The sequence below is a fragment of the Sturnira hondurensis genome, unplaced genomic scaffold (assembly GCF_014824575.4).
Source record: "Sturnira hondurensis isolate 20B ecotype Veracruz unplaced genomic scaffold, ASM1482457v3 Scaffold0016098, whole genome shotgun sequence".
In the NCBI taxonomy this organism is placed as follows: domain Eukaryota; kingdom Metazoa; phylum Chordata; class Mammalia; order Chiroptera; family Phyllostomidae; genus Sturnira; species Sturnira hondurensis.
In genome coordinates, this window is record NW_028088729.1 from 550,594 (window position 1) to 577,506 (window position 26,913).

Below are 26,913 nucleotides of genomic sequence, written 5' to 3' on the forward strand. Positions count from 1 at the left end.
TGTCATCCATGTATATGCTCACCACTCTCTGCTGGATTTTCAAGTTGATTACTCTGTTTAGGCTGCAAGAACATTCTGAGTCTGGGAGCAAGTGGATGCAGCTTGCAGCTGTTCTACAGCCATCTTGGATGTCTTCCAAGGTATCTTTTGATTTCTTCTTTGATCTCATTGTTGATCCATTCATTGTTTAATAACATGTTATTTAGCTTCCATGTCTTTCTTTATTTTTCAGTTTTCTTCTTGTTGGTTGATTTCTAGTTTCATAGCATTGTGGATAGAGAAGATGCCTGATGTGATTTCAGTCTTTATAAATTTATTAAGACTTGTGTCCTAATATGTTGTCTTTCCTAGAAAACATTCCATGTGCACTTGAAGATTATGCATCTTCTGCTGCTTTGGAGTGAAATGCTCTGAAGATATTGACTAAATCCATAAAAAAATTAGTGTGTCATTTAAGGCCACTGTCTCCTTGTTGATTTTCTACCTGGAAGATCTATCTGTTGAAGTTAATGGGTATTAAAATCCCCAACTGTGACTGTATTTCTGTCAATCTTTCCCTTAATGTCCATCAAGATTCGCTTTACATATTTAGGTGCTTCTATATTGGGTGCATAAATGTTTACAAAGGTTATATCCTCTTGTTGGATTCTTCCCTTTATCATCATGTGGTATTTTTCTTTACTTCTTACTATAGGCTAGGTTTTAAAGGCTATTTTGTAATATATAAGTATTGCTACCCCAGCTTTATTTTGCCTTTCCATTTGTTTGAAATATCTTTTTCCATCCCTTTACTTGTAGTCTTTTTGTGTCTTTAAATCTGAGGTGGATCTCTTGGAGATAGTATATATACATGGGTCTTATTTCTTATCCATTCAGCTACCTTATGCATTTTGGTTGGAGCATTTAAGCCACTTACATTTAAGGTGATTATTGAAAGATATTTATTAATTGCCATTTTATTTTTAAATTATTTCCCTCTGGTGTTCTTGTTATTGTTGTTGTTGTTGTTCTTCTTCCTTCTTCCTTCTTCTTCTTTTTCTCTTCCTCCTCCTCCTTCTTTAATACTGGTTTGGTGTTAACAAACTCCTTTACCTTTTTCTTGTCTGAGAAGCTTTCTATTTTTCCTTCAATTTGAAATGATTGCCTTGCTAGGTGAAAGCCTTGGTTGTAGGTCCTTGCTTTTCATCATCTTGAACATTTCATTATAGTCCCTTCTGTCCTGAAATGTTTCTGTTGAGAAATCAGATGACAGTCTAATTGGAGCTCCCTTGTAGGTAACTACCTACCTGTTTTTCACCAGGCTTTTAGGATTCTCTCCTTGTCTTTAAACTTTGCCCTTTTACTTATGATGTGTCTCAGTGTAGGCTTCTTTGGGTCCATGTTGTTTAGGACTCTGTCCTTGCTGGACTTGTGTATCTTTTTCCTTCACCAGATTAGGGAAATTTTGGTTATTATTTCTTCACATAGGTTCTCTATCCTTTTGCTCCCCCTCTTCTACTTCTGGTATTTGCATGATGTAGATGTTGTTTTGCTTCATGTTGTCCCAAAGATTTCTTAAGCTTTCCTCATTTTTTTAAAATTCTTTTTTTCTTTTTGCTTCTCTGCTTGGGTTTTTTTCTACCTTCCAAATCAGTGTTTTATCCACTGCTCCATGTAACCCACTGTTTATTCCTTGCAGTGTATTATTTATTTCAGATATTACATTCTTTATTTTCTGACTGATTCTTCTTTTTGGTTTCTATATCTTTTCTCGTGCTGTTGAGTGTTCTTATAATCATTACTCTAAAGTCTGTTTGATAAATTGCTTGCCTTCATTTCATTTAGTTCTTTTTCTGGAGCATTCTCTTGTTCTTTCATTTGGGGCCTATTTCTTTGTCTTCCCATTTTGGCTGCCTCTTTGTATTTCTTTCTATGTATTAAGTATATTTGCAAAGACTCTGGTGTAGCCCTGTGTCAGATGCTGTCTGTGGCTGGCCCTGGTCAACCTGTTTGGACATATTAGTGATCCACTGAATGTGGCTCCCTCTTCCAGCCCTGGATGAGTGCAGAAACAACCAAGCTGCAAACCAAGGAATGCTTTTACCATCACCAGGCCTGGGGGATGGTCAGCCCTAGTCTTAGAGCTCCCAGAGATCCACATTTACTGTTAGGCTCAAACACTGAGATAGCTTCCAGCTGTACTCAGCAACCAGGCTTAAACTTCACAGGGTGGGGCTCTTGCTTCCCTCAGGTTGATGCCATTCAGAAAGGAGATCTCTGCCAGAGAAAGATAGCTCCTGTATTAATGGAGAATAACTTAGCACAGGGATCCTGGCAGCTGTTTATTCAGTCCTCTTCCCAGAGCCACCAACCCTAGACTCTCTTCAAGTGTCTCTAGTCCACTCTGCCCTCCCTTGTGGGAAGTCCAGGTAAGTGGCTGCAAATGAGATTTTGTGCATTGGCCCCTCAAGAGGCTCTCTGTATCTTCAGCCCTCTCTCCTTGGCAGACAGAAACTTCGCTGCTTTTCACATCTGGATGTTATCTGGGTTCCTTTCTGGCTCTTATACTGTAGGCTGGGGAGCTCAACGTGGAGTTTAGAGCCCATACTTCTCAGAGGGAAATCCCCCTCAGGCCATTGAAATACCCCTCCAGAACTTAAGGCGCCCCCTTATGGGAGCCCAACCAGCCTTTTTGTGCCTCTGTACTTCCTACCAGTCTTGCTGTAGTGATGTATATTCTTCCATATGTCCTTGGTTATAAGGCTTTTCTCCAGCTAGTATTCAGTTGGTTATTCAGGATGATATTTCTATCATTTAGTTGTAATTCCAGATTGGTACTGGCAGAAGGTTAGTGTAGCTTCCAGGTACTAAAATGCCACCTTGAGGTTTCCCTAGGCCTATTTTTGAAAGCAGTAGTTCCTGGTGGCTAAAATATGCCTTAAAAGTACATATGTCACAAAAGGAAAGTATGGTGAACTGCTTTCTAAAACAAAAAATTTTTCCTATTGAACTGAACATTTGACTTCCTGGCACCACCCTCTAACCATCTAGACTCTAGTTATCTTTTATGCTTTCTATGGCATTACTCCATCCTCTCTTCTGATGTAATATTTATCTTGACAGCTATGACATTTTGGTCTGTGTGCTAGGCATTGTTATTATTGCTTTGAATACATTATCTCATTTATTGGGTTGGTCAAAAATTCAGTTGTTTTTTTTTCTGTAAGATGGCTATAATAGTGCTTAGTTGTCTTGAACTTCATTTGAAACAATTTTGTTAGATTGTGTTGTAACAGCTGTCATATCAGTGTGCATTTAAAACAACTGATCAAATTGGTCAGCTTTTCTGTAGCCATTTTGATATGGAATATGAAAGAAACTACACATTTTCAGCATATTATGCTTTATTATTTCAAGAAAGGCAAAAACACAATTGAAATACAAAATAAAGATTTGTGCAGTGTATGGAGAAGGTGCTGTGACTGATTGAATGTTTCAAAAGTGGTTTGTGAAGTTTCCTGCTGGAGATCTCTCTCTCTGGATGATACCCCGTGGTCAGGTAGACCAGTTGAAGTTGATAGAAATCAAATTGAGACATTAATTGAGAGCAATCAACATTTTACCATGTGAGAGATAGCTAACATACTGAAAATATCCAAATCAATAAAGTTATTGGTGGAAATGAAAATGTGCCTTTTATTTTATGGAAAAGAAACTAAACAGACTTTTTGGCCAACCCAGTACTTTGTGAGGAAAATTCAGTGAGGTCACTACTATTATCCTCCTATTCTACATACGGATGCTAAGGATTGAAGAAGTGAGGTATTTTGCCCCAAAACACATAGTTTAGAAGAAGAGCTGTGATTTAACTCCTGGACTTTTAAACTACACACTCCCTTTTTCTAACCATTTTTAATAACTCTGTAAATAGTCAGTAGATTCGGATATCTTGACAGTTCTACCTCCTTCCTACTGCTTAAATCCTCACTCTCTTCTCTCCATTCCCACTATCCTCCCTCTTATTCTGACCCACATTTCCTCTTGACTTTTTCAGTGTCTCCGCATTGTTCTTTCTTCCACCAGTCTCTTAATTTTAAAACCAAGCAGCTAAGAGAAAAAGTATCATAATGTAGCTCTTCTTCTCACACACCTTCTGTACCATCTCTTTGCTCTCAAAGAAAGATGAAACTCCTTAGCTTTGAACTCTTTTTCTCCATCATGGAGCTTAGGGTTGTCAGTTGGAGCATTGTTTTCAAACAGGGACTAGAGTGGGGAGTTCTTATCTGAGACAAAATGAAAGGGAAAGAACAGATAAAACTAAGTCCCATATGTGAAAAACTAGAATCCCAAGTGTGGTCCTCTCCTTGTGATCCCAAAACTAGGATCACAAGGAGAGGACCAAGCCATTTGGATGTGGGCATGCATTAGATTGATATGTAATTAGCTCTAGACCATTAGCTCTATTTGCTTTTACTTGCTAGTAGCAGAGTGAAGAATAACTAAGTAATCCTGGTGTAAAGGACCTGAGATGAAGTAGGCAGGCCTGGGAGTTGAGGTTTTTCACAATTAACACATTCCCAAAGCTCCCTTTCCCATTCCCAATAGTCAAGGCTAATAGGCCAGTGAGCATTTCACATAGATACCTCCTGCCTTCTCACTTTTTTGCCTTTTCTCTTACTATTTTTTTGGTGGAAAATAGCTTCCTTCTTTTTCACCTGCTGAGAGCTTGCTTTTCCTTTAAAACTCATTTCAAGTAGCACCACACCCATGAAGCCCTCTTGGTCTTGCTTGGCTAGCAGTGATTATCTCCTCCTGAGGATTCTCACAACACTATATTTTTCCTTTTGTACCTCACCTTGTAATGAAGATTTGTGACTTGATGTTTGATCTATTCAGATGCAGAGACATACTTCTAACCTGTTTGGTTTACTGCCTATAAGCAAACAGTGCAGTGTTGTATCTTGAATCTGCTTACAGTTGTTAGATCTTGTACAATGACTATTTCTCAGTGGTTCTGAACATGACCTGAGGTAACACATGTAAATTATGTAGCACTACTCCTGATTCTAAGTATTGATTGGAAACTAAGAGAGAAGTTTAAATCAGGATCCATAGACTACACACTCTGACTTAGAAATGAACTGGAAGAAACGTGTGTCCTACATAGAGGAAGCCTTGTTTAAACGGTTGGATCTGAATGCCTTTCACATATTAAGCTGTCTTGTAGTCAGGAAGCTGTGGATGTTTATTAGATTATCTCTTGATAGCCTCGAGGATGAACTGTCCTGGAAAGTCCAGAATGTGGGAGCCTGGCCTCTGGAAGACCTAGATGTTTCTCATCCAATACTGGGGCTACCAAGTCATCATCCTCTCATTCTCTCAGCGGACTATTTTGTCTTTGCCTATACAATTTGACATTAAACACAAAAAGACTATTCCACAACTCACTTCGATGTCATCCCAGTCTCAGAACACATCTGTCTCTGAGCCCATCTTAGCTTTGTGGAGGTCATTCCTCTGAGCCACTAAGCCAACCATGTTCAGTATAACTTTGCCTCTAATTGTGCAGTGACCCTTCTCGACACTCAGGGGAAACTTCAGACTAATCAGATTAGAAAATGTCTCATTCCCATTCCCCTCTCCTTCCAATATGCCCTGCCATGATTTGGGTCACATGCTTGGTGTTTTGCATCATCTCCACAGATTCCTTTCCAAAGACTGCCCTAATTCCTAATGGGCCCATCAGCCTGCAGCTTGCATTTATATTCTGCATTCTTATTGTTCCCCATAGACTCCAAAGGGCTTTCCAGAGCCTTGACCAGACTCTCTTTTTGCATAGCCCTCCTGTGGCACGCTAATAAGCCAGACACCCTCTGACATCTACAGTCTCTTGTAGGGGGCAGGCGTGGAGTTTGTTGATTTGGTTCAATGCACACTCTGCCCAGGGGCAGTTTTACCTGCCTTGGGACAGAGTTAGGCATCAGTTAAATAGCTGTATAGCCCTAAATTTATATCAGGAGACCAAAACCAACATGGCTAAAGGTTTGGATGCTTTCTTACACTCAGTAATTGTTACCCATGTGTTTCTCTAGACCCTGTGTTTTGGTACTAAGATTCCCCCTCTACTCTATTTCCATTTTCCTTGTGATTTAATATTTTCCTTATTAGCACAACTCAAGCCGAAATCAAGACTTCAAAATATTTCCACATCCAGATACCCCAGCCCCCATCAGTTTGTGCTGTGGTAGCTGATATGAGGTCACTTTACTTACAGAATGAAGTCATTTCACTAATGCATAGAGCATCAGACTTAAATGTCTATGTACTGGTACCTATTATCCATTAATAACAGGAGTAACAGTGTATTAACACAGTGCCAAGAGCCCTAGACTATTTTGTAAATTCTTGAGAATATTAAAAGGAATATTTTAGTTGATGGTAGGTATGATTCCTTGTTTCATAAATGCAAACATTGAGATATAAGGAGGCTCTCTCAGTGAAAGAGCATGCTTCAGGCCAAGATTAACAGATAATGGAATTAGAATGACAGCTCCCTAAGATACCCAAATCTTTATCCCTATCTGAGCTCCTAGGGGTAGGGACTATGTCCCATTCATGTTGGTAACCTCAGGGATTCGTTCTATGCTAGTATATTGGGCATGGGAGGGAGGAGATCAGGCTTCATTTCTACCAGACCTGCATCTGAGTGTAGCTCTACTGCCTCCTTCCCATGTGAACCTTGTAAATTGAGTCAACCCTCTGAGCCTACATTTGGATATTGATATTTCCTCAGTACTAATAAAAAATTTTTGTTCTCAAACTATAACTGGTAGAGACTATTCTGAGATCATTCTATTCTGTGTTCCTATGGGACTGGGGAGTAAAGAGTCAGCCTCTTCCCCTAATTACAGCTTTCTGAATTGAGACTTGGAATAGTTGGAAATTCAAGTATAACCCTTTCCACAGCAGCACTGCCCCAAGCTAGTCTTTTACAGCTGGCTTTGGGCTCCATGGAATGCCTTAGAATTGGCCTCCCAAGAGAGCGGGTGCCTCATCCAGAAATATCAGTTAAAATGGAAAAAGTTAACAGGGCTTTAAAATCATCTCATTATACTCTACCCAGCCTTGCCCCCTGCCACCCCTCCCGAGGCATGCTTTGGGTTCAAATGATTTCACACAACAATACCTGGCAGTAAAGCTGAGGGGCGAGGGCTGAGCCTTGTGGCATGTACTGTTGCAGTGTTTGGTACACTGGGAAGTTTCCAGACAGGAGGCCCCATCATACTCTCTCCTTCTCTCTCCCTCCCATCCTCTCATGCTCTACCTTTTCAAATATAAGGTGATTTGTAATTTAAGAAATTTTTGAAAATTCAACAGACCAATTTCATGTGGACCAACAGGACATCGATCGTATGTATGATCTGTACTTGGCAGCTGTGATCCACCTCACTGAGGCAGCCTGTGCTGGTATCACATTGGAATTTAGGGGCCTGGCTATTTGAGATAACCAGAAGTACTCATTGGCAACTTGGGCAATGCCATTTTGCTAACTCTGCATGTCTGTGTCAGTATGGTGCAGTTGCCAAGTGTTCCACTTTTTTCTTAAGTGTCTGGTTTTTAAGAATCTCACCAGGTGTTTCAGTGTATACCTCTGGGTTTTATGGGCAATGAACTAAAACCAAACACAATTAAGTGAGTCCAAAATGTGTCTTCATTACCTTCCCTCTCTTCCAGCCCTGTTCAGGTAGCAAATCCATTCCCCTAAGTTATGGGAAGGCCTTGGCTGAGATGGGGAACCCATATTAGTCTTTAGCAAAATACAGCTGCTCCTGCACCTTTTTCCTCCACAGATGGTAGAAGAGTAGATCAGCATTATTTCCCATGGCAAGGAGATGGATGGCTTCTGCAGTTTTCAGGCCATTCATCGTTTTTGGAAGAGGGTGTAAGAGCAGCTGTTAAATGATACATTAGACTCACATCTAAGAAAACCCACCTAGCAAAGCATTGGGAATCATACTTGGGGGTCATTATTTTCTAGAGATGATCCACAGAAATTGCCTTCCCTCCCTCTTCATCCATAATCATGTCCCTCAGTTCATGTAAGGATGGGAGTGGTGGTTTGTTCAAGTATTAAAGGGAAAGAAGAATTTATGGAGGTTTTAGGAAAATGCTTTAGTACTATAAGCTAGGAATTTGAAGTATGGAGGCTGACTTTTTAACAAGCATAGAAACACTTAAAAACCAGAATTAGCATTGCCCTTTAGGGCAGTTACCCTGAAACTCTGTGCACTGATTTCAACAGTGTTGCCATAGAAAGCTCTTCTTTAGAATTGCCTTTATAGCTTTTTCAAGAGAATTTCCTCCAGAGTGGCAAATCATTGTTCTTTGACCATGGGTCACAGTCTTAGCAAGAACCAAATGTTTGGAAAGGAGCAAGTGAGAGATTCAGATGGAGAATCAGGATGCTAGCATTTTTCATCAGAAGCACAGAATGACCATGAAGTAAGGAGGCATGTTTTGTATATGATCCATAATTTCAAAGGATGGGTAGGATTTGGCAAATGATGGCTTGTGGTCATGAAGCAGGGAGAACTCCATAGTGGGTGACTGGGGAGATAATACCCTGGTGAATGGAGGCACTGACCTACTTATTCTCACTCCCTTAATAGTCAAGCCTTGTTCCATCTTTGAACCGCTTCCTCTCCTCTCATTTTTTTTCAGAACTCAGTCCTAGTCTTCTCTCCCACACAACCTCATCTAACAATAGCATATATTACATATAGTATATATCATAATAATAAAGAAGGCCATAAAAAAATCTCACCATATCTGTGATCCATGGGAGGAAGCTATGTGCAGAATTTTGGAGCAGGGAGGAAGACTGGGATAATAACGTGTGGTGTTCCTTCCTTCCCAGTTCTGACTTGTATAAGTTTACTACCTTGAAAAGTGTGTTTCAAGGTCTCTCATCTGCTTTTTACACTTTTAAAATTTTTGTTTATATCAAACTGATATATGTTCTCAGTAAAAAAATAATCAAATCATTCTAAAAAACTTATTTCATCAATAACACTTTCCAGCTCCATCCCTCCCCAGCTCCCATTCACAAGAAACATCCACTTTCAGGCCTTCTAGCTTTTTTTGCAGACATTTAAATACCATGTACATATTACTGTTTCTGTACTTTTATATTTATTTATTTACTTATGGCAGATGAAAATACATTTATTCTGTAAAATAAATTGCTTCAGCAAATATATGACATAAATTATAATTAATATAGATATTATATTTAAGTAGATGTATTTAGCATTGGAAAGTTTTCTTTACTTCATAGTTTGAAAAATGTTGATGAAATTATAACCTATTAACATGTCTGTTAATCTCTTTTTCTGATAATCTACACATTTTGAAGTTCTTTTTTGTGGGGTAATATTGGTTTACAAAACCATACAGGTTTCAAGCATACAACTCAATAAAATATCATCTGCACACTGCACCATGCACCCATCATCTCAAGCAAAGTGTCTTCCCCTCCCCATTTTCCCACCTCCACCTCCACCCCATTTTTCATTCTTAGATAGTATTATTAACTTCCTGTTATGATCCTTGGGAATTTGACATAATATTGGTTCCCATTATAGTTGTTCTTTCTGGATGCTGTTAGGCTCTTCTGTTTATTCCTGGTGCTCTGGATAGGGTTTTATGGTGTGCGTGTGTGTGTGTGTAATAGATTCACTGTCTTGAGACTCTATGTTTTGGTTCTGATAAATTGTCCATTAATTTTTAATAATTTCTTCTCCTCCATTTTCATTTTTCTCTTGTGAGAACTCTTATTATTAAGATTTTGGATATCCTGAATTGAGAACCTTTCTCTCCCCAATTTCCTCTTGTCACTATGGTGTACTTACTAAGGGATCTTCTCAGCTTTATATTCTACCCCTTTTACTGCATTTGCTGAGTGCTATCATATATTTGATTCCAGGAGCACATTTTTGGTCTGAATTTCCTTTTTTGCAATCTTCTGTTCTTTTTTAATGAATATAATATGTCGTCTTATCTCATATATTTTCCTCTGCTACCTGAATCGTCTTTGTTTCTTTGATTCCCTTTTTTTCCTCTGTTGTTTTGGCTTCTGTCCTTAATGTTGGAAGCTTTTTGGGATGGACCTTGTTGATTGGTAGGTTTCACTTGCATGAGTCATCTCATAGCCCATATTTTCATTAGGTAATTATCAGGAACTGGAATCTGGAGATTTTTCTGGGACCATTTAAAGTACTGAAAGAAGAATCCTATCTTTTCATGCTGAATAGGGTATGGGAAAAGGAGGAGAATTTAAGTATGGCCACTGGTGTTCTGGAAATAGGAAAAGGGAAGAATGGGGGCTGAGAGGTCCCAGGTCAATGTGTAATGCTACCCTCTGCCCTTCATTATGCTTCATCTTCCCAAGACTGAAGCTTCTTTAGTTGAGTTTCTCTGGAGAACAAGCCTTACTTCCCTACAAAGAGTACTGTGTAGAGGAAAGAATTCTTGGTCTCCAGCTGTTCTAGCTTTACTTATGCTTTCAAACAGTCCTTGTTTTCAGCCCCACACCTTATTTCTGCTTTCATTGGCACCAGGAATCTGTAATTGCCGAGTCTCTCAATTTTGTGGGCCACATTGGCTAATCTCTAGAGGCAAGCACTGCTTGCCTCTACCATAGACATTTAGAGTTCAGCTTCCCTTCTTCAGCTCTGCCAAGTTGGATACCAGTCCTCAGTCTGCTTTATTGTGGATTTTTGCATCTGTCTTTGTCATTGTGGATTATTACTTATTTTTATTTCTTTAATGTCATTTTGGTGAGATTTTTGTGGGAAAGGAGATAAATATTTGTGATTGTGGTGGGGGAAAATTCAATGATGTTATCAGTTTCACTAAAGATTAAGCTTCTATGTAACACACTGAATTTTAAAATAAAAAATAATATAAAATTTTATTTAAAAATTATTTGTGATCAATCCATCATGATTTACTGCACCTCTATTTACTGCCCAAGAGCAAAAAATTCTTCCAAGAAACATTGGCTAGTTTTATCCCTTTTAATTGAAATATTCTTTGTTCATTTCTTCCCTTGCTCCTTTTTTGGGGAATTTCCATATCCATGGAGATCCTGTAAGACAGAACTAAAAAGAAAACCTTAGAATATTATACCACATAAGCTCAACTCTTCCCAGAGGCCTGGCTGTGCAACTTTGGAGAGATTAAATCTTTCATTTTTCCTCAGAAAGATTTTATAAATTAGATCTGAGCTGTATACTCTTTCATTTACAGCTTTTGATCCTTCCTGAACATCATTTTACTTGGGAATGCCTTCCCCAAATATAATTTGAAATGGATAAATTGTTAGATATGTTTAGTCTGATGTATAATAATTTGGGCAGGGAAGACAGCTGGGGGCCTAGGGGTAACAGGTAAGCATGAATAAATATCAGACTTATTGGCAATAAGGTTTGATAATAGGATCTTCCAGTGGTGGCTTACAGAATTTTTATTTTATTTTATTGCATCTTGCTTTTTATTTTATTTTTAATTACTTTATTGTTGTTCAATTACAGTTGTCTGCATTTTCTCACCACCATTCCCCTGTACCCCAGCCAAACCCACCTTCCTCCCCTGCTTCCACCTTCCCCCTTGGTTTTGTCCATGTGTCCTTTATAGTAGTTCCTGAAAACCCTTCTCCCCACAGTCCCCTCCCCACTCCCCTCTGGCTATTGTTAGATTGTTCTTATATTTTGTTTGCTTTTTTCTTTTGTTGATTATGTTCCAGTTAAAGGTAAGATCATATGGTATTTGTCCCTCACCCCCTGGCTTATTTCACTTAGCATAATGCTCTCCAGTTCCATCCATGCTGTCCCAAAGGGTATAAGCTCCTTCTTTCTGTCTGCTGTGTAGAATTCCATTGTGTAAATGTACCGTAGTCTTTTGATCCACTCATTTGTTGATGGGCACTTAGGTTGCTTCTAGCACTTGGCTATTGTAAATTGTGCTGCTATGAACATTGGGGTGCATAAGTTCTTTTGGATTGGTGTTTCAGGGTTTTTTGGATATAATCCCAGTGGTGGAATTGCTGGGTCAAAAGGCAGTTGGTTCCATTTTTAGTTTTCTGGGGTAATTTCATACTGTTTTTCACAGTGGCTGTACCAGTCTGTATTCCCACAAATAGTACACTAGGGTTCCCTTTTCTCCACATCCTCTCCAATACTTGTTTGTTGATTTGTTTATGATGGCCATTCTGACTGGTGTGAGGTGGTATCTCATTGTGGTTTTAATTTGCATCTTTCTGATGGCTAGTGATGCTGAACATCTTTTCATATGTCTCTGGGCCCTCTGTATGTCCTCCTTGGAGAATTGTCTCTTCAGGTCCTTTGTCCATTTTTTAATTGGGTTTTTTTGTCTTCCTGGAGTGGAATCATGTGAGTTCTTTATATATTTTGGAAATCAAACCCTTGTCCGAGGTATCATTTGGCAAATATGTTTTCTCATACAGTTGGTTCTCTTTTCATTTTAATGCTGTTTTCTTTAGCCATGCAGAAGTGTTTTAATTTGATGAGGTCCTGTTTGTTTATTCTTTCCATTATGTCCCTTACTTTAGGTGACATATCAGTAAAAATGTTGCTGTGTGGAATGTCTGAGATTTTCCTGCCAGTGTTTTCCTCTAGGACTTTCATGGTGTCATGACTTATATTTAAGTCTTTTATCTACTTTGAATTTATTTTTGTTTATAGTGTAAAGAATTTTTTTTGAAAGTTCTGATGCCATCATCCAGGGAAAATGCAGATTCAGGCATGGGGACTCAGATAAGAACTTCAGGAAGACCTCTGTAAGACCTTCTGTAAGAAGCAAACTTTTACTTGACACTTTCCAGACAAATGGACCAGAAAGTGCCAATGCCTCCAATGCCCTGCGTTTCTGGAAACAATTTTGGTATATTTATAGAACAAGAAGACTATAGAGTACGTGGAACATTGCGAAGAGGAAGAGAGTTTTCAGATGAGATCAGAGGGGGCAGCAGTCACCAGATTATATAGGCCTATAGAAGCCCTATTGAGAAGTTCAGCTTGTGTTCTAAGGATTGGAAAGCCATGCAATCAAGGAAGTCATTGATATAATCTATATTTTAGAAAGATCATTCTGGTGGATGGTCTGCTGCAAGGTAAGAGTAGAAACAGCAAGGCCAGTATATGAAGCTATTGCTGTAATCCATGTGAGAAATGGAATTCTCACATGGATTGGAATTAGCAAATAGTACAGGAGACAGGGAAGAGCTTTGTGGTAGAACCCACAGCAGTGGTTAGTGGATTGTATAAGAGGGGGAAGTTTGGTGTGATCCTAGATCTGTATGGTTGTCTCTTGACTAGTTCCCAAATTACTGAGATATTATAATTCTGAAACGTCTAGGATTAAATAAGTGCCTCCTGTAATTGATGTAATAGAAATTTACTGATAATTAAATCCTGTACAGTAAGAACAGACAGAGAAGCATATTGTATTGGTGATCTCATCCAGTCTCCCAGTCTGGTGGCTTTAAATACTGTCTATATGCTAATGACTCCCACATTTCGATCTTCAACTTGAACCTCCTCCCTCAACTTAAGACTCATATATCCACTGCTCACTTCCCATCAAAATGTAACATTATCTGAAGACAAACTCCTAATCTTTTCTCCCAATCGGTAGCTCTTGCAGTCTTTCCTATCTTAGGGCAGCTCTATTTTCTTCAGTTCTTCAAGCAAAACCCTTGGAGTTGTCCTGAGTCTGTTCTCTGCCACTCTTGTGCACACTGTGTAAAATCTTTCAGGAAATCCTACACTCAAAATATATCCCAAATCGAACACTTCTCACTGCCCTCCGCTGCCACCAGCATCATTTAAACTGTCACTATCTCTCATCTGTATTACTGCAAAAGAATATTAATTGCTCATGCCACTTTGGCCTTGCTTCTACATTCTGTTTTCAATATATCATCCAGAGTGATCTTTAGAAAATAGAACTTAGATCCCATTACAGCTCTGTACAATGTGCTCCAGTGGTTCTTAGTTTTCCTCAGTATGAAAGTCGAAGGTCTTTCATGATCTCATTCTCTGACCTCAGCTCCTAATCAGAGTATTAGGGCATACTTTTCTTAAAAGGTTCCAAATGAAGGTTTCTTACAAAACATCTTTAATTGATTGGGTTTTAGTTCTTCTCCCAAATCATACACAAAATAAAGGACATAATGGTCCTGTATTTTGGCTACAAAGATTTCCATAAACAGACCATGTTCTTTCAAGGAGTTCAAATGACAAGTGAAATGAGCCAGAATTCACAGAATAGACAGTGGTGGTGGGCAGCATATTGGAATTGTATCCCAGAATCCTTGGCCAAAGAAAATGTACCCAAAAGTATTACCAAATTCCCTTTCCCCTCTTCTGATCATTCTGTTTATTCTATCTTCTTTAGATTGATGAGTCTTTGTGACATCTTGTAACATTTCATTTATTGCTGCTAATTTTTATTAGTTTATAAATATGAGCTACTATTTTCTTAATATTTTGAGAAAAAGAAAAATCTTTTGACTAATTGTAAGTATGTTTTTTTCCTACTTTTATCATCACTGAGTTTTTTAATAATTATCCTTTGTTCATCCTTTCAGTAGTAACTTGTGTACCTCACTTGCTGCTTGGGAGGGCATGTTGAGTTGGATATTCTGAGAGAAAGGCAGAAGCCTGGGGCAGGGCACATGGAACAATGCATTAGTGACCACATTTGTCTTTTCCTTCAAAATATGGTGTTACGTGGGCAGTATATATTTAGCTTAAAAATTGGTAGAATGTGGTCAAATTTGGAATAAGTGATATTTGAGGTATAACACAAAGAAATACTTTGTGTTTAGGTCATTATAGCAATTGTGTTGACATTACTGGGTCTTAATGGCTAAAACTTAAGGATAAATTCATGCCAATGTCTGTAATTAAGAAATAGTAGTCAAACATATTCACTATTTTTGACCTATAGTTTTATGGTACAGTATAATCATTTTTTAATTTTTTATTATAAATTTAAAACCATTCCGATGATATAGGAAAGTCTAAAGGAAAAACAAAAATTATAATCTCATTTGTTAGAGATAACTTCTTAATACTTCAATGTATTGTTACTGGATCTTTTCAATGCCTTTTTATATAAGTATAAACCTAAAGTGAGAGCATAACTCTACATGCTGTTTTATTTTATAAGCTCATTTCTGCTCAACAATATATTATGAACATATTTTTATGGTAGAATATATGGACCTAAATAACCCCTTTTAAAGGCTACATAATAGATGAGGGATCATCAACCTCCAGGCCGGGTTGTGGACTTGTACCAATCTGGGCCTGTTAGGAAATGAACCTCACAGTAGGAGGAGAGCTTGAATGTTACGTACGTACTTGAGTCTCCCTGAAAACATTACTGCCCCCTCCCCATCTGTGCAAAACTTGTCTTCCACGAAACTGGTCCCTGTTGCCAAAAAGGTTGGGAACCACTGTAATAAATGATAAAGATGCCTTTTGTTTTTTAAAAAATATACTAGGCAAAATGAATCCAGGCTTGCCTTAAAGATTTAAAAGGCATGCAATTAAGAACTATAAAGATGTTTTATTTTACTGTCATATACTATCAACCATTTTTAAATAAAAGGACCTTCAAACGTTATTAGCAAAATATAGCAAAAGTCTTAGTTACTGAATAAACTAATTTGTTTCTGTGGCAACTGCAACAAATATTTATTGAACACTTTCTAAGTACCAGTATTGATCTAGGTATTGAGGATACTTTGGTGAATTAGGTGTATGCGATCTCTGCTCACAAAGAGCTTATGTTCTGAAGGGTTGGAAACAGGTAATCAACTAATAATAAGAAAAATACCAGGTATTAAAACATCTCTGATATTATGTTTTCATGGTAGCATTTAAATTGACATTTTGGTCCTGAATTCTGCAGATTGAATCAAATCATATGCTATAATTATATTTTCAGGTTTGAAGACAGTGAAAACCAAATCAATTATGAGTCATTTTTTTCTGCCCTGAACTGGAGAACAAATCGGTTGCCTGAATTAATAAAAGAATCACCCTTGAAAGAGGTAAAATTAACAACTATTTTTAAAAAGCAGCTGTAGTACCTTTCTTACATTTTTAATATTATTTATCTTAAAGTTTTTTTTCATGTAAAGTATTAACATCAGTGCTTTTGGAAAGAGGACTTATGTATTTCTGGGTATTTGTGTTAAAAGCTAATTCACTTTCCATGCTGAGTGAACATCTGTTCTATAAGAGCATGGCTTTTCTTATGCAGCTGAATTTTTTTAACCTCAGTCACATCCAATTACATGGAAGATAGGATAATAGGTTACAGTTATAAATAGATAAAGACACTGTTATCAAGGGATTCTGGTAACATCATCATGAGCCACAAGAGCAAATTTCAAATGGTGAATATGTTAATTCCCCAGTGTATCTGTGGCTGTGCACACAGGTTTGCCATGGTCAAACAATACAGTATGGGGGTGCACATTTCACAGTGGAGCCAAATTTAAAATAAAAATTTTGTAGAAAAATGCTTTGTTAGGGAAAACAAACTTCATGTGATCAGATGGTGCTCTCAACATTGTGGAATTGTCTAAATTCTCTAAGATCTCTTTGGACCAATTGTCTTTAAGAAGTGGGTGGGTGGGTGGAGGTTTGTTTATATTTTAACATGCTCCAGAAATTGATTTTCTTGGGAAAGTCCCTTGATAAAGCAAATGTCATGTTTAATACTCCCAGAAAGGAGGCATTTATTCCTCCTGATCTCTGCTGACCAGCTCATTCTGGCCTGAGCTGGTCTAGTGCCCCTGGGGAGTTCCCTCAGGCATGCAGCTACTCTGGAGTGTCAGGCAGCCTTAGAACTTCCAGATGATTGGGAGATAGTGGTGGCCTTTGGAGTCAAACAGAACTGGGGGTGAATTCTGGCTCCATCACTTTCTTAACTTGCTCATTTATAAACTTTATTATCAGACAAACATGATTACGTATCCACTCTCAGTAGGTTCTATGCTCTGTGCTGGGCATAGCAATTCTAGGATATAGGTATTTTAGCATTCCCATTTTAGAGATGAGGAAGTTAGAGAAACAGCAAGGGTCTAATAGAGTCAGAAGTTTAACTCAGATCTGTTTGCCCGCAAATAAAAAATAAAATATCTTTCAAGTATGTAAGGTCTGTCCAGAAGGTATCTAACCATGGACTATGAAAAATAGAGACATTTACTGAAGGAGAGATACAAGAAACACTATATATAGGACAATGATGCTTCAGTTCTCTTCAAAGTAGACACCTTGGGACTTCACACAGTTCTCCCAATTGCCATCAGCTGCCCTCTGATATTTTCCTAAATCTCATCGATGGTCTGAAATCTCTTCCCTGTCAAAGGTGATTTTAGTTTTGGGAAAAGCCAGAATCTGGGCTGTAGAGGGGCTGAGTCACCTGGGTGATTTAATGTTTTGCCAAAAAACTGCATGAAATGTGATGCATGAGTGGGCACATTGTTGTGATGAAGCTGCCAATCACCAGTTGCACATAGCTGCATCCTTCTGAATCATCTGAATAGTTTCTGCAGAAGAATGTTCAAGCTTAATGCAAAATTTGATGCAGATTTGTTGCTCTAATCACTCAGTTATTCTGAACATGATGGCTACACAGTACACACACTCACTCAACAGTATCTACCACTGACTAGTAATGTAAAGTTGTCTTTGTTTGTGCATGCACATTCCAGTTCACTGTCCTTGGCTACCAGGTTACATCAGTGTTGCACAAACCATTCTCATTATATTAACAATAGTCGGACTTTTTCCGAACAGACCTCGTCATTATTATCAAAGATATTGGATTTAATTAACTAAAATCCAAGACACCATTGCAAAAAATTAATACTGTCATTTAGTATCCTTTTAATTTTTATCCATGTAAATATTTAATTTTTACATATAAAAATGATAGATGGAATTTATATCCTACCTTTCATTTAATGCTACAGTATTCTGTTTTAGATATCATTCATTTGTTCCATTAGGACTTTTCTCCAACCCCTCTGTTCTTGCTCTGAATCCCAGACAGCTGACCTTTGTGGGCTGCATCAGAGGGACTTGAATCCTCTTGCTTCCAGTTGGGTTGACTGATGGATTGCAACAGCAGGAGAGTGGAGGGTGGTAGGAGAAAGAAATAGTTTCCCTCCCTGACAGTCACAATAGATTGGCTTCCTCTCTCTACTAAGGTCCATGGCACCTGTCTGGAGATTCTCTACCTTCAGCTTTCCACTCCAAGTTCTGATAACTACCTTTATGTGGCCCTTTCAGCCATGGGTGGTGATAATGACATTCTGCTGCTACAGTCCCTGAAGGGTGGAGGATCTCCTTTTGGTTTCTCTAGACACTTCCAACAATTTTGTAGATAGTCATTTTATTTATCTCTTCTCAACTGCACAGTTCATGTATGTCCTCTATTTCCCATGGGATCCTAAATGATGCATGTACTTATTTTTACTAGTTAGCAACTGCCTTTGTTGTTCTTTTCCTTACTTTCTACTTCTCTCCTTTTTCTTTCCACCCTATCCACCATTCAAATGTTTATGTGTATGTTTGAGATTTCGTCATCAATTGTACTAAGATATAAATGATACCATGTGCATTTTATCTATAGTATCTTTTTCTTACTCAATAGTAAATCATGGGGAATATCTCTAGTATGTATAGACCTAAGCCATTCTTTAACAAGTATAGTATGGATATAGAATAATTTATTCATCCATTTCTGTTTGATAGATATTCATGTTGTTTCTACATTTTTGCCTCTGCAAAGATATGGTGTCTTATTACTTTAATTTTGATTTTCCTCATTTTGATTCAGTTTGAATGAAATTTAATTATCTTTTAGTACTACAACCCACAGTAAGAAAGACATTTGTTCATAGAAACCCAGCATGCGCATATATAGTGGAACAAAAGATTTATGAAACTATACTATTCTAACTGCATGTAATACAGTATGATTTTTCATTTCTCTCATGCTTTATCTCTTTCTTTTTTTCCCTCTCCTCCTCCGCTTCTTTCTCTTTTGAATGTAATTTATGACCCATTATATTGACTTAAGAACCCACAAAATAATCTCCATCCATACTGGGAGAGGAGTAACTGTGTTGGAAGCTCAGAAAGCCACTGTCCTTTTAACCACCCCTCCCTCGTTTCATCTCTTACCTACTCTGTCAACTAGAACAGTGAATGAGCCTTGGAGTTCAAGGTGCTTTAAGGAGGTAGGTAGAGCAGAACGTGAATCTGAGTTCAAATCCTTACGTTGATGACTGACTAACTGGGTGGAGTATGTGCAAATTGCTCAACCTTTTAGGTTTTCCCATCTCAAAAATGGAGATAAGAGTAATACTTCCATCAGAGTGGTTGTGAGGTAAGGCACTTATCACAATGCCTGTTCCATAATAAGGGCTTAAATGTTAGCTATTGTTTTTATTTTCTGTAAAATGGAGATGTCTTACTTCCTCAAGTCAGAGGGGTGGGCCTTTAACATTCAGCTTCCAAGACTAAAATCAGTGATGTTCTCCATAAAGATAAGAGTTAGAACAGGACAGAACAGAAATGTTACCTTGAAAGGATCTGTGCTTCAGCAGTAGGTTCTTCCAGGTGTTATTCATTTGCAGTGAGAGCTTTACTCTTAGCCTCTCTCATCAATTCTGCTGATCAAGCACGAACTGGTTGAATCTAAGGAAGACATTTGGAAAGGGTCATTTCTTTTCAGCCAGTTACAGAAAAGAAGAAAATAAGTATAAAATGGTACCTAATTGTTTTAACCAATAATGAGGACTTAACTAGATTCCAGAGTCTGAAGCACTCTGGTACTCCTAAGTCTGTTGCTGTTTCATAAAGAAACCATAGGTTGAGAATGTTACCAGTGGGCCTATAAGCCCACATGAAAATATTTAATTTGAATAAGCTGAGCATAATATTGCATAGTTCATACAGTAGAATCAGTAGTGAAAAGTATAGTATCTCCTGAACCATGTAAGTGTGCTTCAATGTTAATGTCTAATTACCTGAAATACTCTGGGTCAGAGCCTGTCACAGGTTGGGTTCTCCAGGAAGCAGATAGAGTCTAGTGTGCAGAAAGTTTATTTGGGAGTGTCCTTGGGATCAGTGCCTGTGGAAAAGAAAAGAAGGACACGCAAGTAGGCAGAAGGACAAGTTGAGATGTAATCCAGACTCAAACATAGCCTTCCAGCCCACAGGGAGCTCTGGAACTTGAATGACCTTCAGAGTCATCCTGAGTTGGGCCATAATGGCCTGTTTTTTATCCCTGTAAGTTGGTTTAAGAGGTATGACCTTGGACAATATAGTTGGTCTCTTTGCACCTGAGAGAGCTCTGCAGCAAAAGCAGTCTCTGAAGGGGATTCTCAGAAGCTGGGCCAAGTCCTTCCTCAAGGGAATTCTGGGTGGTATATCACAGCATGGCAACCAATCACTCTTAAAGTTGTTGATTGTTCTTGGTACCAACTGGGCTCCTGGAAGTGTGGCACAATCTCTTTACCACCCCTGCTCCTCGGTTATTGTCTAATCTTGCAGCTGTGGTGGGAATTGACAGGGGTGATTATGCCAGAAGAAGCCATGGAGAAGTTGGACCAGATATGTAGGTCCATGAGACCAAGTTGGACAGACAAAACCTCTCACTTAGAGCTTTGCTGATCACCAAGATTTGGGGAGTCTTCCATAGCCAAAAAGTCACATGTGGGACTTTAGGACAAGATACAGGATGTTTTGAAAGTCACCCAATCCAGAGTGTGATGTGATAAGATTCAAGTTCTGTTGAGAACAAGCATGCTGAATTCCTCTGTGGAGGCCAGGGATTGGGCAACTGCATGCATCCTTTAGTATATGAGTTGGTCAGGCTGCCTCTGCCTGAACTTCCAGAGATGCCATGAACAGCTCTCTAGAAGTTACTGGCACCAGCCACCAGTTAGAACTTGGATGTCTTTACTCCTGGGCTTTATGGTATCCTCAAGATCTTATCTCTGAACTCAGGATCTTACTGAGAAATGAAACAAGACTTCTTGGCTGATGAAAGTTAAGCAGGCCTAGGTACTAGATTCGGCACCAATTCTGTTTGCATCAGCATTAATGGATGGGATGGTAAGATTAATGAGATGGTAAGATTAATGGGTGGTAAGAGTGGGAATTTGGGACACCTTCCTGTGTGGCTTGATTAATTGAAGTGAATGATGTGGGCAGGGAGGGGCCACAAAAGAGGAGTAGGTCCACAGGTGTCAGCCAGCCAGAGGCTAACAAGAGATTGGAAGGACTAGGCATCAGGGAATTACAGCAGGTATCTCTCAAAAACATGGAGCACAGTGGTAGAGAATCCTGAATTTAGCATTATTCAGCAATCAGAGGGAGCAAGTCAGCAAGCTTAAACCAAGCCTTCAGCCCTGTTCAGGGGACAGAATAGGCAAAGTCACTATACCAGTGAGGTTCCATCAAGAAATACACAGCACACTCAAAGGGATCAAGAATATGGATTTAATAAAGAGACTAGTGACAGAGGAGTGGATAGTGTTAAGAGAACCAGTCAGGGCAGTGGAGCACTGAGGGACTAGCAAGGGTGGGAAGGCTTTACCATCACTAGGTCTAGAAAAGCAGAGGTGGATGGGTCGTATTATTGAAGCCCAATAGAGGAGCTAGAGCGATGGTAGGAGGTAGAGCAGTGTAGCTACTGCCAAACCATGGCCAGGCAGGGAGGGAGTAGGGGAAGAGGAAGTAGAATCAACACCCTGATCTCTTGCTGCTTTGCCTCTCAGGTCAGGGAGCTCAGTGAAAATCACAGGGTAGAAAATGGATTTTTATGGGCAAAGGAGAATGACCCAGTGTAATCTGTTACCAAGAATAAAGACTTGGATCCTCCTATGAAGGTGTGTCTGTGGTTCCCTGTCTTTGGACATGTAAGGATTGGAGGCACAGAAGTGTGGACTGGAGAGGTCTGGGTCCAGCTTGCTCCCAGCAGGCTCAAGATCAACCATCCCACATAGAGGAAAAAAAGGAAAAAGAAAAAGAAAAAAAGAATAAAGACTTGGGCTCAGGTAAACAAGTCCCACAGCCAAAGTATAAGGCCAGGTTCAGACTAACAGCTTGTGGCTTAGTCTGCTGGGTGTCAGGACTGGTCCTCAGACTCAGGCTCTCCTACCTGTAATGCAGGACTTGGATTCAACAATAAGCAAGCAAAATGTGCAAATAGGACTGTGATTGTAGCTAGCCCAGCTTTCATTAGTCCTGCTGCCCTTTGGTGAGAGGTTTTCCTACATGAGTGCATGTAAGTTGTCACCCATCATGACTGTTGACTGTGGCATATAGTCTGGATTCTCAGGAGTCCCCTTGGCCAGGTGCTGCCACAGCAGCCCATGGTGAGCCACTGGGACTGTAATTTAACTCTCACTCCATTATGTGACTATCTATGGTCTTAGCATGTTGTCCTGGCACTGTCACAGCCCAGAGACATCCTTTCTATTCTATTGTGCTTCCTCACAGAGAGTAGCTGTAAAACTGGCAAAATAGGCCCAACTGTTTAGAGCCAGTCTGTTTAATCTCAGAAGCCATATTATTAAAAAAATAACACTAAATTTGTTCTCATACAAACTTTATAACTTGTACTGGGTGACTAGCATCTAATCTTTGAATGTTTCTGAGAAAAATTGGATGTGGCTTCATTTTATGAGCACTGGAACTGCAGAAGCATTAGCAAATGGCTGTAAAGCTCTTGTGTCAAAACAGGATGATATATAGCCTTGTCAGCAGGGGGTAGGGGGCAGTTGGGTGCACCTTGAGATACATTTTTGGGAACCCCACCTGTTGAGGATCTCATTTTGTATTTAGAGGGTAGAATGGCCTATGATGACATTTTACTGTCCCAACAACCTTGTGAGAATGTGTCACTCCCAATTTATAGATAAAAATCTGAGACTCAAAAGCATTCCTAAAGGTAAGGACTATATAATTAGGGGTTAGTGCCAATAAACAGTTATTTTTAATATTTGAAGTTGAATTTAACAGTTGAAATAAAATACTATTAATACTATTCTCACTAGATTTTAAAAAATAACTGTTGACACATACTGATTACCTAACACAAGCAATAAACTTAGGAAATGATACCGCTGGAATCCACTTGAATTTAAAATGTTGGATGATGTCTATTTGAACCATATGTATGTCTATCACTAAAGCTGAAAAAAAATCCATGGATCCTTGAAAACTTTAGTTGCCTTATAATGGAAAGTTTTCTTGCTTAGGAGCTGCACCTATGTTTTAGCTACACTCTATTGAAGCTTTATATGAGGCAGAGAGAAGCAATTGTGAAATATTGTCATTACAGTAAAGACAGAAATGTATAGAATATAATAATCTGCAGGTCCATCCATGCTGTTGCAAAAACAAGATTTTCTTTTTTTATGGCCAAGTAGTATTCCATTGTATATATGTGCCACTGCTTTTTATCCATTTATCTACTGACGGGCACTTAGGCTATTTCCAGATCTTGGCTATTATAAATGATGTTGCAATGAACATAGGAATACATATATTCTTTTGAACTAGCGTTTTGGTTTTCTTCAGATATATTCCAAGAAGTAGGATTGCTGGGTCAAACGTCTGTTCCATTCTTAATTTTTTTGAGGAAATTCCATTATGCTAAGTGAAATAAGCCAGTTAGAGAAAAAAGCAAATACCATAAGATCTCACTTACATGTGGAATCTAATGAACAAAATGGAAACAGAGACATGGATACATGGGACACTGATTGTCCATGGAACACACTGATTGAGGGGAGGAGGGTTGAGGAGGCTAAGTGAAAAAAGGTAAAAAAAAAGTATATATAACACACAGACACAAACAACAGTGTGGTGATAGCCAGAGGGAAAGTTGGGTGGTAGTAGGTGGAGGTGCCCAAAGTTGGGGAAAATGGGTATGGAAAGAGACTTCATTCTGGGATGATGGCCACACAGTGCAGTGTGCAGATGATGTTTTGATGAGTTGTACACTTGAAACCTATATGGTTTTGTGAACCAATGTCACTCCAATAATTGTTTTAAAAGTAATATGTAGGAATATAAGCAAATCTCCTGGCTTGACATGTGAGCTTTTCCTTATGTCATCAGAATGCCCTTGATTATCTTAACAAGTATTTGTGAATTGTCTTTCCAACATTAATTTTAATTTGATTTACTGAAATTTTACTGGTTTTATGATTTTGTCAACTTTAATTTGATTATTTCTAAGGTCATGTCAACCTATTACAAAGAAGAATATCTGATAAAACCACAATTTCAATTCCATACACACTACTGGAGTTTTCTACAAATTCATAGATATTCCCTGTAAAAAATATCCTTTTTTGAGTGAGTGGAGGGTAGTAGCAGAGTAAAATCAGTAGCATGACTATATCAATCTCACATTTGAGAGGAATAAAAATAATCTTGTTTCAGTGAAGCATGGAATGTAATTGGCTCCCAGTCTTTTCCCCTCATGCATCTGGTGGCCAGTACTATAGTAGAAAATTTTAAACTAGAAGGAGACATAATCCAATTAAATTTCCTTTTGAAAATGTCAAAGCAAATAATCCAGGGCCCATGAACTCACTCGCAGCTTTGCTATTCTCACTGGGAAGCTGCTAGTTACTGGGTTTCCATATAGTGCCATCTTTGCTTTCCATTTCAAGGGTATGTGATTTTACAGATTGTCAGCTATATTCTTTCACCATTGATGAACAAGTAATCTATTGCCAACTTGTTTGACATCTTAAGTAGCTCTAGCGACAGCCAGCTTGGGAGATGTCATGGGCCCCTCTTGCAGACAATGATTTCCAGCCATTTGAGAGTCATAATTTTACATTGTTATTGAATTTCACTATGTACTTCGTAGTTATTCCTTCTATAAAATGCTGTGTGACACATACACTTTATGTTTCCTATTAAGTAAAATCATTTTTTTTTTAAATTTGGGCACTGTCTCTTGAATTATCTAGAAGTCACATTGGAAACTCTGGATCTGTTCACAGTTTGTCAGGAAGTTGCTTTGTTCCAAGCTGTGCTGTGACTTTCATAGATCTTTATTGGTTTTGGCAAATATAAAATTGAATAATGCCTTTGCTTGACTTCCTCTAGAAACTAACTTAGAGACAATGATTGGAGTATAAGTGGTTTTGGGGGGAAGTGAAAGGAGCACTAGTAAGAGGGTGAGGAAGTGAGAAATGGAAGAAAAGGAGCTTATGAGGCATATTATTAAACCAGTAACAAATGTGGATGGCTGGAGCTAAATTCCTCAAAACACACAGGGATCCATAGCTGACAGGTCCCATGCAAAGTGCAAAGGAGCTGAGGTATTCATCCATCAACTCCCATCAGTCATGATGTAAGGACTGCTCCTGAAGTGGGAGGAAAGAATTAATTCCTAGGCACTGTGACTAGGGCAGCCAAAGTGGGCATCAGAGGCCAAAGAAAAGCACTCAGGCCAAAGAATACAGGTGCTGGTGGTTAGAAGTCAGGCCGGTGTGAGCCAAGTGTGGGGTGAGAGGGTGAGGGGATCGGGAAGGGCACTGGCAGAGCCTGATACACAAAGATATTTAAGATTCCAACAAGCATCGTTGAGGGGTGCTTTCAGAAACACAAGCACATTCATCCTCATTTTGAAGGGGGGGATGGACTACTGTGAATGAGTTGTCCTGTTGTAAAATTCCCATATGGTTATTTCCACTTAAAATTTACATGCACTGCTGGGAATACAATATAAGCTGGAGTTTTCTTTGCATTTGTAGTGTAGGATGAATAAAAGGCCAATGAAGACAAAGAATGTTTTTAACTCACTGCCCAGATTGTCATAAATGGTCTGTGATGTTTGGAACATTTGTGGATTTATTAGAACAATTAGGCAGTGGTAGTGTGGGAGTTTCTCATGTCACTAAAGATCTGTTTACAGAACTTGAACAGACACTTCTCTAAGGAGGACATACAGAGGATCCAGAGACACATAAAAAGTGCTCAATATCACTAGCTATCAGAGAGATGCAAATTGAAACCACAATGAGATACCACTTTACACTGGTCAGAATGGCCATCATAAACAAAGAAACAAACAACAAGTGTTAGAGAGGTTGTGGGGAAAAGGGGACCCTAGTTCACTGTTGGTGGGATTGCAGACTGGTACAACTACTACGGAAAACAGTGTGAAATTTCCTCAGAAAACTAAAAATGAATGTGCCTTTTGACCCAGCAATTCCACTGCTAGTAGTATATCCTAAAAACCCTGAAATACCAATCCAAAAGAACCTATGCACCCCAATGTTCATAGCAGCACAATTTACAATAGCCAAGAGTTGGAAGCAACCTAGGTGCCCGTCAGTAAATGAATAGATCAAAAAACTATGGTACATTTATTTACACAATGGAACTCTATGCAGCAGAAAGAAAGGAGCTCCTACCTTTTGCAACATCATGGATGGAACTGGAAAGCATTATGCTGAGTGAAATAAGCCAGGCATTCAAAGACAGATACCGTATGATCTCACCTTTAACAGGAAGCTAAACCACAAAACAAACAAGCAAGCAAAATATAATCAAAGACACTGAAATAGACAGGGACCAGAGGGGAAAGGGGAGAGAATTTCAGGGGAAAAGGGGGAGGATTCACAGTAACAAGTATAAAGGACACATGGACAAAAACTAACAGGGGTGGAAATGGGAGGGAGGTGTGGAGCACTGGGGGGGAGTGGGCTGGGATGGGAGTAAAAGACAGAAAACTGTACTTGGTCAATAATTAAATAAAAAAATAAATATCTATTTATTTTACAAA

The 26,913-nt window shown here is 38.8% G+C and overlaps 1 protein-coding gene and 1 non-coding gene across 2 annotated transcripts in view; both read left to right on the forward strand.

Moving 5' to 3' along the window:
• The window catches only part of EFHC2 (EF-hand domain containing 2), a 232,957-nt gene that overhangs the window by 202,330 nt on the left and 3,714 nt on the right, over positions 1-26,913 (forward strand). Inside the window, exon 14 of the mRNA XM_037065732.1 lies at positions 16,018-16,123. Within this exon, the coding sequence (XP_036921627.1) occupies positions 16,018-16,123 (106 nt within the window). The remainder of the gene's footprint in view (positions 1-16,017; positions 16,124-26,913) is intronic.
• On the forward strand, positions 21,973-22,102 carry LOC119000660 (small nucleolar RNA SNORA38). Its single transcript, XR_005069369.1, has one exon. It is a non-coding gene; the product is annotated as a small nucleolar RNA SNORA38 (small nucleolar RNA).